Source organism: Tachyglossus aculeatus, chromosome Y4 (assembly GCF_015852505.1).
Source record: "Tachyglossus aculeatus isolate mTacAcu1 chromosome Y4, mTacAcu1.pri, whole genome shotgun sequence".
Lineage (NCBI taxonomy): Eukaryota > Metazoa > Chordata > Mammalia > Monotremata > Tachyglossidae > Tachyglossus > Tachyglossus aculeatus.
Genome location: NC_052096.1, coordinates 7,494,264 through 7,505,229, shown reverse-complemented (window position 1 = coordinate 7,505,229; position 10,966 = coordinate 7,494,264). Strand labels below are relative to the sequence as shown.

The 10,966-nt window shown below is 54.8% G+C and overlaps 1 protein-coding gene across 1 annotated transcript; it reads right to left on the bottom strand.

Moving 5' to 3' along the window:
- Positions 1 to 2,398: 2,398 nt before the first annotated feature.
- TOMM40L (translocase of outer mitochondrial membrane 40 like) lies at positions 2,399 to 8,898 on the bottom strand. Its single transcript, XM_038768637.1, has 9 exons — positions 8,720 to 8,898; positions 6,190 to 6,257; positions 5,611 to 5,703; positions 5,286 to 5,387; positions 4,698 to 4,803; positions 3,915 to 4,037; positions 3,739 to 3,815; positions 3,555 to 3,657; positions 2,399 to 2,556 (listed from the first exon to the last, which is right to left on the bottom strand). Exons 1-9 carry the CDS (start codon positions 8,823 to 8,825, stop codon positions 2,417 to 2,419), a joined length of 918 nt encoding a protein of 305 aa, XP_038624565.1. The 5' UTR covers positions 8,826 to 8,898; the 3' UTR covers positions 2,399 to 2,416.
- Between the last annotated feature and the right edge of the window lie 2,068 nt (positions 8,899 to 10,966).

The window sequence follows — 10,966 nt, the reverse complement described above, 5'->3', positions numbered from 1 at the left end:
CTGCTGTGTGACCTTGGTCCGGTCACTTCACTTCGCCTCAGTTCCCTCATCTGGAAAATGGGGATTGACCGTGAGCCCCCCGTGGGCCAACCTGATCACGTTGTATCCCCCCCGGCGCTTAGAACGGTGCTCTAAGCGCTGAACAAATGTCATTATTGTTATTGTTGGTGGAGGAGCACCCCGTTCTGGGAACGTGGCTCAGTGGAAAGAGCCCGGGCTTGGGAGTCAGAGGTAGTGGGTTCTAATCCCGGCTCCGCCGCCTGTCGGCTGTGTGACTTTGGGCAAGTCGCTTCACTTCTCTGGGCCCTCAGTGACCCCATCTAGAAAATGGGGATTAAGACAGTGAGCCCCACGTGGGACAACCTGATCACCTTGTATCCCCCCAGCGCTTAGAACGGTGCTCTGCACGTAGTAAGCGCTTAACAAATGTCATTATTATTATTATTGGGGGGGAGCACCCCGTTCTGGGAACGTGGCTCCCCCAAGTGAAGCAGCGTGGCTCAGTGGAAAGAGCCCGGGCTTGGGAGGCAGAGGTCGTGGGTTCCAATCCCGGCTCCGCCGCCTGTCGTTTGTGTGACTTTGGGCAAGTCACTTCACTTCTCTGGGCCCTCAGTGACCTCATCTGGAAAATAGGGATTAAGACAGTGAGCCCCATGTGGGACAACCTGATCACCTTGTATCCCCCCAGTGCTTAGAACAGTGCTTTGCACATAGTAAGCGCTTAACAAATGCCATCATTATTATATTATTATTCTCTGGGCCTCAGTTACCTCATCTGGAAAATGGGGATGAAGACTGTAAGCCCCACGTGGGACAACCTGATCACCTTGTATCCCCCCCGCTAGCGCTTAGAACAGTGCTTTGCACATAGTAAGCGCTTAACAAATGCCATTATTATTATTATTCTCTGGGCCTCAGTGACCTCATTTGGAAAACGGGGATGAAGACTGTGAGCCCCACGTGGGACAACCTGATCACCTTGTATCTCCCCCCGCCCCCAGTGCTCAGAGCAGTGCTTTGCACATAGTAAGCGCTTAACTAATGCCATCATTATTATTATATTATTATTCTCTGGGCCTCAGTGACCTCATCTGGAAAATGGGGATTAAGACAGTGAGCCCCATGTGGGACAACCTGATCACCCTGTATCCCCCCAGCGCTTAGAACAGTGCTTTGCACATAGTAAGCGCTTAAATGCCATCATTACTATTATATTATTATTCTCTGGGCCTCAGTGACCTCTTCTGGAAAATGGGGATGAAGACAGTGAGCCCCATGTGGGACAACCTGATCACCTTGTATCCCCCCCGCCAGCGCTCAGAACAGTGCTTTGCACGTAATAAGCACTTAACAAATGCCATCATTATTATTATATTATTCTTCTCTGGGCCTCAGTGGCCTCATCTGGAAAATGGGGATGAAGACTGTGAGCCCTACGGGGGACAACCTGATCACCTTGTATCCCCCCTCAGCGCTTAGAACAGTGCTTTGCACATAATAAGCGCTTACCAAATGCCATCATTATTTTCTCTGGGCCTCAGTGACCTCATTTGGAAAACGGGGATGAAGACTGTGAGCCCCACGGGGGACAACCTGATCACCTTGTATCCCCCCCCGCAGTGCTCAGAACAGTGCTTTGCACATAATAAGCACTTAACAAATGCCATCATTATTATTATATTATTCTTCTCTGGGCCTCAGTGACCTCATCTGGAAAATGGGGATGAAGACTGGGAGCCCCACGGGGGACAACCTGATCACCTTGTATCCCCCCGCAGCGCTTAGAACAGTGCTTTGCACGTAGTAAGCGCTTAACAAACGCCAGCATCATTATTATTGGAAAAAGTCAGAACCGCTCCGGGATGACCCCTTCCCCACCCGTGCTTCGGGTCCTCCCGTCCCGCCCGGCTCCAAGGAAGGGGCAGAGGGGGGCGGGAAGTGTCAAAGGAAGGGGCAGAGGGGGGCGGGAAGTGTCAAAGGAAGGGGCAGAGGGGGCGGGAAGTGGGGAGGACTTTAATATAGAGGGTGGGGGGCGGCCCCTCCTGCCCCCCGCCCACGTCATCCAGAGGCTACCCAGGCCGGAGCGATGGTAACGGTGGGCCTAGGGACGGGGGCTCCATCGTCGTCCCCCCCGTCCCCGCCATTAGGGTATGGGGAGGAATGGATTTTGTCAGACTGGAGAGGAAGGGGAGGTTGTGTGGAAAGGGGCTCTTTCTTGGCTACCCCGATGCCCTGCCCCGCCATGACACTGTGTGTCTGCACATGTGCCCGCGCGCCCGCCCGCACAACCGAGGCCTGAGGCGACTCCTCTCCAACAGACCCAGCGTCGGGAGCGGCCGAGTCGGAGTCGGGGGCGGGCGAGGAGGACGGTCCCGTCCCGTCAAGGACAAGGCCCCCCACCCGGCCCCGCTCCCCGTCAGCCCACGGTGACGCTGAAGCCGCAGTGGAACCGGTTGCGCCCGTGGTGGAGGAAGGCGCCGAGGGCCAGCGTGACGGGCAGGGGCGGCAGCTTCTTCTCCAGCACCGCACCCACGCACCAGTTACTGTCCAGTAGGCCTGGGGGGGTGGGGGGGGGGGGGAGAGAAAGGGGCCCCATCAAGACCCCCAATTTGCAGCCCAGCCGGGCGTCCCTCTCCCTTTGTTGCTGGGACTAGACTGTGAGCCCACTGTCGGGTAGCGACTCTCTATATGTTGCCAACTGGTCCTTCCCAAGCGCTTAGTACAGTGCTCCGCGCACAGTAAGCGCTCAATAAATACGATTGGGAATGTGACAACCGAACGGGCTGACCCTTTAGATTTCCCCTTCCTCCTCCTCCAGCCCTTAATCCTGTCCTCCTCTCTCTGTCCGCTCTGGTCACGTCCTCCTCAATCGTCCCCGTCGTCAATGAGAAGCCGCACGGCCTCTTGGCTAGAGCCCGGGCCTGGGAGTTGGGAGGACCTGGGTTCTAACGCCGCCCCCCGCCAACCCGCTGTGTGACCCTGGGCAAGTCATTTCACTTCTCTGGGCCTCAGTTGCCTCACCCGGAAAAAGGGACTGAAGACCGCGAGCCCCACGTGGGACACGCACCTGACTTCCTCGTGTATACCCCGGCGCTTAGGACAGTGCGCCCACCGTTGGGTAGGGACTGCCTCTATATGTTGCCAATTTGTACTTCCCAAGCGCTTAGTACAGTGCTCTGCCCATAGTAAGCGCTCACTAAATACGATTGATGATGATGCGCGGCACATAGTAAGCGCTCAATAAACACCATCTATTAAAAGAAAGGAAGAAATGGTATTTACCGAGCGCTTATTCATTCATTCAGTCGTATTTAATCAATCAATCGTATTTATTGAGCGCTTACTATGCGCAGAGCACTGTACTAAGCGCTTGGGAAGTACAAATTGGCATCACATAGAGACAGTCCCTACCCAACAGTGGGCTCACAGTCTAAAAGACCGTGCGCAGCGCTTGGGAAGTACAAGTTGGCAACATATCGAGTGCGGAGCTCTGTGCAACGGAGTTGGGAGACAGGTCCCCCCCGCATACGGTGTAGAGGACGCCCCCTCCTCACCTCTGAACACCACGTTGGCCTGGGGCAGGGTCAGCCGGTAGCCGAAGGAGAAGGCCGTGTCTTGCAGCCGGGTGTTGGCCTCGAACTCCACCCCGACTTGAACCTGGGCACGCGGGACGGGTGGTTAAGGGGTGCCGGGGGGGAGCGGGGCCCGAGCCGGGGCGGGAGAAGAGGGGTCTCTCACCTGATCGTTGGCCCCGTGGTAGTAGCTGGCGTGGGCGCCGCCCGACCCCACGTTAAGCGTCGCCTCCCACCTTGGCGCTACAAGAACGGGGAAGGGCGGGGGGCGGCTGAGCCGGGGGCCGAGGGCAGGCCGGCCCTCCCGCCGCGGCCCCCCCGCCCGGCCCGCCGCTGCCGTACCCGAGTACTTCCCGGCCAGCGTCAGGATGGCCCCCTCTTCGCCCGGTCGCCGATGATATACCAGCTCCCCGCCCAACACCAGCCGGCGCGTCAAGCTCTGCAGGAAGTGAGCGACCACGATCACTGGGAGGGGACACGGGACACGGGGGTCAGGGGTCGCCGGGGGATTAGCGGAGGGGGAGGAGACGATAACGGGGTGCGCTGGGAGCTGGGGGGGGCGGTGGGACCCGCGTGGCATCACCATCGTCATCATCAATCGTATTTAGTGAGCGCTTACTGCGTGCAGAGCGCTGCGCTAAGCGCTTGGGAAGCACAGATTGGCAACACACGGAGGGCTCACAGTTAGAGAAGCAGCGTGGCTCAGTGGGAAAGAGCCTGGGCTTTGGAGTCGGAGGTCACGGGTTCAAATCCCGGCTCCGCCGCTTAGCTGGGTGACTTTGGGCAAGTCACTTCTCTGGGCCTCAGTTCCCTCATCTGGAAAATGGGGATGAAGACTGTGAGCCCCATGTGGGACAACCTCATCGCTCTGTATCCCCCCCGGCGCTTAGAACAGTGCTTTGCACGTAGTAAGCGCTTAATAAATGCCATCGTTATTATTACTATAAAAGGGGGAGACAAAACCAAGCATACTACAAAATAAAATAGGGGCAGCTGTCTGGGGAGATGATGGGGGCAAACCGGCAGGTGGGGGAGCACGGGACCTCCGCCCCCCGCCCCGCATCCCCGCCGGACGACGGTGGGGAGTGGCAAGACCTGGATTGAGTCAGCGCGGGGTCCCCTCACCCGACTCCCCCAGCAGATCCGGGTTCCCCAGCGTCAGGGTGGCCGTGTGGTCGTCCCCTCGGTATTCCCCGTCGAACTGCCAGGTCAGGAACTTGGCCTGCTGGGTCTAGGGGGAGGCGGGACAGAAGCCAATCAATCAATCAATCGCATTTACTGAGCGCTTACCGTGTGCAGCGCACTGGGCTAAGCGCTTGGGAAGTCCAAGTTGGCAACATATAGAGACGGTCCCTACCCAACAGTGGGCTCCCGGCCTAAAAGGGGGAGACAGAGAACAAAACCAAACATACTAACAAAATAAAAGAAATAGATATGTACAGGTAAAATAAATAGAGTAATAAATATGTACAGACATATATACAAGTCTTCCCGTCCTCTCCATCGCTCAACCGACAGCCCGTAACGAGCGCCTGCTAAGCGCTCGGGAGAGGACAGCAGAACTAGAGGACGTGATCCCAGCTCTCGAGGTCTCTTCCGCAAATCCCTTCCCAGCTCCCTAGGCCCCCCCCCGTCCCTCCACACACACACGCAGACGTGTATCCCGGCTCCCGCCCCCCGCTGAGTCCTGGCCCTGGATCCCGGGGGGATCACCTGAAAGACGGCCTTGGTCCGGAGGCGTTCGGCGACGAGGTGCAGGACGTGGGCGTTGAGGTTACCGCTGCTGTCCATGTCCCCGACCAACGTGGGGAACGCCTGGGGCAACACCGGCGACCAATCTCACCCCCCCCCCGATCGCCAGGCCCCGACGCCGAGATTTCAAGACGGCGCCCGGCTCCCTCACCGGCCAGGATGGGCACGGAAGAGATCCGGGACTTGGGGGGGTCCCACAGACCCGCTCCCGGACCCCTATCCCCCCCAACCCACTCACCCCTACACCCCCGGATTGGACCGGGGCTCCAACCACCCAGATCCTCACCTCGTTGGGTCCAAGCTGTCGGTCCCCGGCATAGGCGGCGTGGAGATGGTAGCCAGACTGGCCCACGGTGCTCATGTGCACGGTGTGGGTCACCTGAGGGCGGGAGAGGCAATAAAGCCCTAAAGTCTTCCGGCTCTGACCCCTCCCGATCCCGTGCCGATGCCCGGGGAGGCCGATATCAGGCTCAGTGGACCAGGAAAACCTCGCCCCTACACATCGGTACCCGCCCCACGAGGTCTGACCGGACGGGGATGGAGAGGGATGAGAGTTTCAAGCGCTTAGTACAGTGCTTTGCACACAGTAAGCGCTCAGTAAATACGATTGATTGATTGATTTCAAAGAGGAAGGGACGGGGGGCTCTGGGCCCTCTTCTGCCCCGCCCCACCGGGTCACGACCGGAAAACGGCCACAACCCCCTCATCCATGACCCCGCTGTTGGGTAGAGATCGTCTCTAAATGTTGCCAACTTGTACTTCCCAAGCGCTCAGTACAGTGCTCTTCACACAGTAAGCGCTCAATAAATACGACTGAAGGAACGAATGAATGAACTCCCGTCACGGCCGGCGGTTCCGGGATCACCTGGAAGTGGCTGCTCAGGTTCTTGTTGATGATGAGCTTCACGCCCTCGATCTGTGGCGGGAACACATCTTGGGGAGGTGGGGAAGGAGAGGGGGGAGGTGATGAGTTGACGGAGGCGATGAAAATAATAATAATAATAATGATAATGATGGTATCTGTTAAGCGCTTACTATGTGCCAAGCCCTCTTCTAAGTGCTGGGGTAGATACAAGGTTATCGGGTTGTCCCACGTGGGGCTCACAGTCTTCATCCCCATTTTACAGATGAGGGAACTGACGCACAGAAGTGACCTGCCCGAAGTCACACAGTTGCCAAGCGGCGGAGCCGGGATTAGAACCCACGACCTCAGACTCATTCATTCGTTCATTCAATCGTATTTATTGAGCGCTTAGTGTGTGCAGAGCACTGGACTAAGCACTTGGAAAGTACAATTTGGCAACAGAGATTCCCGATCCCTGCCCAACAACGGCTCACAGTCTAGAAGGGGGAGACGGCCAACGAAACAAAACAAGTGGACAGGGATCAATAGCACCAAAATAAATAGAATTATAGATATATATACATCCTTTTAGACTGTGAGCCCACTGTTGGGTAGGGACTGTCTCTATATGTTGCCAATTTGTACTTCCCAAGCGCTTAGTACAGTGCTCTGCACATAGTAAGCGCTCAATAAATACGATTGATGATTGATGATGATGATATACATCATTAATAAGACAAATAGAATAATAAATATGTACAAACACACACAAGGGCTGTGGGGCAGAGGAAGGGGGTAGAGCAGAGAGAGGGAAGTGGGGTGATGGAGAGAGGAGGAGGAGGGCTCTTTCCGCTAAACCACGATGATGATGAAGATGAGGGTACGGTGGTTGAGAGGGAAGAGGAACTCAGATTTGGAAGTCAGGAGCCCCGACTTCTACTACGGCCCTCCCGGGTGACCCGGGCTAAACTCTGCCCTCACTGATTGCCCTAGGACAGTGCTTTGCACAAAGTAAGCGCTTAATAAATGCCATCATCATTATTATTATTATTATTTATTATTGCGGTTTTCTCAGCTGCAAAATGGGAATAAGCCCAAGCCGTGACCAAAACCTGCCGGTCTCAGCTCCGCAACATTGCCAAGATCCGCCCTTTCCTCTCCATCCCAACCGCTACCCTGCTCGTTCAAGCTCTCATCCTATCCCGTCTGGACTACTGCATCAGCCTTCTCTCTGATCTCCCATCCTCGTGTCTCTCTCCACTTCAATCCATACTTCATGCTGCTGCCCGGATTATCTTTGTCCAGAAACGCTCTGGGCATATCACTCCCCTCCTCAAAAATCTCCAGTGGCTACCAATCAATCTGCGCACCAGGCAGAAACTCCTCACCCTGGGCTTCCAGGCTGTCCATCCATCCCCTCGCCCCCTCCTACCTCACCTCCCTTCTGTCCTTCTCCAGCCCAGCCCGCACCCTCCGCTCCTCCACCGCTGATCTCCTCCCCGTACCTCGTTCTCTCCTGTCCCTCCATCGACCCCCGGCCCACGTCATCCCCCGGGCCTGGAATGCCCCCAATCCCTCTGCCCATCCGCCAAGCTAGCTCTCTTCCTCCCTTCAAGGCCCTGCTGAGAGCTCACCTCCTCCAGGAGGCCTTCCCAGACTGAGCCCCTTCCTTCCTCTCCCCCTTGTCCCCCTCTCCATCCCCCCCATCTTACCTTCTTCCTGTCCCCACAACACCTGTATATATGTATATATGTTTGTACAGATTTATTACTCTATTTATTTTATTTGTACATATCTATTCTATTTATTTTATTTTGTTAGTATGCTTGGTTTTGTTCTCTCTCTCCCCCTTTTAGACTGTGAGCCCACTGTTGGGTAGGGACTGTCTCTATATGTTGCCAATTTGTACTTCCCAAGCGCTTAGTACAGTGCTCTGCACACAGTAAGCGCTCAATAAATACGATTGATTGACTGATTGACTGCCCCTTGTCTGCCGTGTGACCTCGGGCAAGTCGCTTCTCTGTGCCTCAGTTCCCTCATCTGTAAAATGGGGATTAAGACTGTGAGCCCCACGTGGGACAACCGGATGACTCTGTATCCACCCCAGCGCTTAGCGCTTAGTACAGTGCTCTGCATACAGTAAGCGCTCAATAAATACGATTGATTGATTGATTGCCCCATCTGCCGTGTGACCTCGGGCAAGTCGCTTCTCTGTGCCTCAGCTCCCTCATCTGTAAAATGAGGATTAAGACTGTGAGCCCCACGCGGGACAACCGGATGACTCTGTATCCACCCCAGCGCTTAGCGCTTAGTACGGTGCTCTGCATACAGTAAGCGCTCAATAAATACGATTGATTGATTGATTGCCCCGCCTGCCGTGTGACCTCGGGCAAGTCGCTTCTCTGTGCCTCAGTTCCCTCATCTGTAAAATGGGGATTAAGACTGTGAGCCCCACGTGGGACAACTGGATGCCTCTGTATCTACCCCAGCGCTTAGAACAGAGCCTGGTACATAGTAAGCGCTTAACAAATACTATGATTAGTATTATTACCTTTGCATAGGCGATGCAACTCGTCAAAGCTCCCCGGGTTGGGCAGTGGCTCCTCGCGTCGGGGGCTCCTGCGCACCCCAACTCCCAGACCCAACGCGTTCCCCATCCCGCAGGAGGGGTCCTACCAAGTCCTCCGGCCCCAACCCACCATCCAGCTCTGCTCCGGTCCTCCTGGCATTGCACCTGGGGAGAAAGGGATGAGGGGTGAGCAGGGGGAATGGAGCATCATTAAAATAACAGTCACTCATTCGATCATATTTACTGAGCACTTCCTGTGAGCTCGTTGTGGGCAGGGACTGTCACTCTTTACTATGTGTCGTACTTTCCCGAGCGCTTAGTACAGTGCTCTGCACACAGTAAGTGCTCAATAAACACGACTGGATGGATAGTAGACTGTGAGCCCACTGTTGGGTAGGGACTGTCTCTATATGTTGCCAATTTGTACTTCCCAAGCGCTTAGTCCAGTGCTCTGCACACAGTAAGTGCTCAATAAACACGACTGGATGGATAGTAGACTGTGAGCCCACTGTTGGGTAGGGACTGTCTCTATATGTTGCCAATTTGTACTTCCCAAGCGCTTAGTACAGTGCTCTGCACATAGTAAGCACTCAATAAATACGATTGATTGATTGATTGATTGGGTAGGGACTGTCTCTATATGTTGCCAATTTGTACTTCCCAAGCGCTTAGTCCAGTGCTCTGCACATAGCGAGCGCTCAATAAATACGATTGATGACAGTACGATTGGATGGTTGTCCCACGTGGGACAACCTGAGAAGTAGCGTGGCTCAGCGGAAAGAGCACGGGCTTTGGAGTCAGAGGTCATGGGTTCGAATCCCCGCCACATGTCTGCTGTGTGATCTTGGGCAAGTCATTTAACTTCTCTGGGCCTTAGTTACCTCATCTGTAAAATGGGGATTAAGACTGTGAGCCCCACGTGGGACAACCTGATCACCCTGTATCCTCCCCAGCGCTTAGAACAGTGCTTTGCACATAGTAAGCACTTAATAAATGCCAATTATTATTATTATTATAGTAAATGAATGAATCCAGAGGACTGTACTAAGCACCTGGGAGAGGTCGAGAAGCAGTGTGGCTTAGTGAAAAGAGCCCGGGCTTGGAAGTCAGAGGTCATGGGTTCTAATTCCGCCTCTGCCACTTGTCAGCTGGCTGACTTTGGGCCAGTCACTTCCCTTCCCTGGGCCTCAGTGACCTCATCTGGAAAATGGGGATGAAGACTATGAGCCCCACGTGGGACAACCTGATCACCTTGTATCTCCCCCAGCGCTTAGAACAGTGCGTAAGTAAGCGCTTAACAAATACCCTCACCATTATTATTATTATAACCATAAACAGACACGTTCCCTGCCCCCAACGAGCTCACAGTCTACTTGTCGGCTGTGTGGCTTTGGGCCAGTCACTTCACTTCTCTGGGCCTCAGTGACCTCAGCTGTAAAATGGGGATGAATCAATCAATCAATCGTATTTATTGAGTGCTTACTGTGTGCAGAGCACTGTACTAAGCGCTTGAGAAGTACAAGTTGGCGATATATAGGGATGGTCCCTACCCCTGGGAGCCCCCAGTGGGGCGACCTTTTGACCTTGCATCCCCCCCAGCGCTGAGATTGATTGATTGATTGATCGATGATGGCATTTGTTAAGCGCTTTCTTTGTGCAAAGCACTGTTCTAAGCGCTGGGGAGGTTACAAGGTGATCAGGTTGTCCCACAGGAGGCTCACAGTCTTCATCCCCAACTTGGCACATAGTAAGCGCTTAGCAAATACCATTATTATTACTATTGTTACTATTAATAACCCGGGGTCCCATCGTCTCCCTCCCTGTAGACACCACCACCAGGGCAGCTCATCACCAAATTCGTCCCCGCCAGCAAATCCCAGATGTGAGCCCGTCGAGAAGCAGCGTGGCTCAGGGGAAAGAGCCCGGGCTTTGGAGTCAGAGGCCGTGGGTTCAAATCCCAGCTCCGTGTGACTCTGGGCAAGTCACTTCACTTCTCTGGGCCTCAGTGACCTCATCTGGAAAATGGGGATGAAGACTGGGGGCCCCACGTGGGACAACCTGATCACCTTGTAACCTCCCCAGCGCTTAGAACAGTGCTTTGCACATAGTAAGCGCTTAATATGTTATTATTATTATTATTGTTATTATTACTATTATTATTATTATGGTCCCCTCCCCAGGCCCCGGGGTCTCCTACCTGATCAGGCCTTCTGGCAGGCCGGCTCCCGC

What these genes read in the sequence shown, in the direction of transcription:
- TOMM40L (XM_038768637.1), bottom strand. Translation starts at nt 8,825, where the DNA reads ATGGGGAACGCGTTGGGTCTGGGAGTTGGGGTGCGCAGGAGCCCCCGA. An exon ending in ACCTGAGCAGCCACTTCCAG is followed by an intron (nt 5,704 to 6,189) that starts GTGATCCCGGAA and finishes TCCCGCCCTCAG; the next exon opens with GTGACCCACACCGTGCACAT. An exon ending in GGACCAAGGCCGTCTTTCAG is followed by an intron (nt 4,804 to 5,285) that starts GTGATCCCCCCG and finishes GCCTCCCCCTAG; the next exon opens with ACCCAGCAGGCCAAGTTCCT.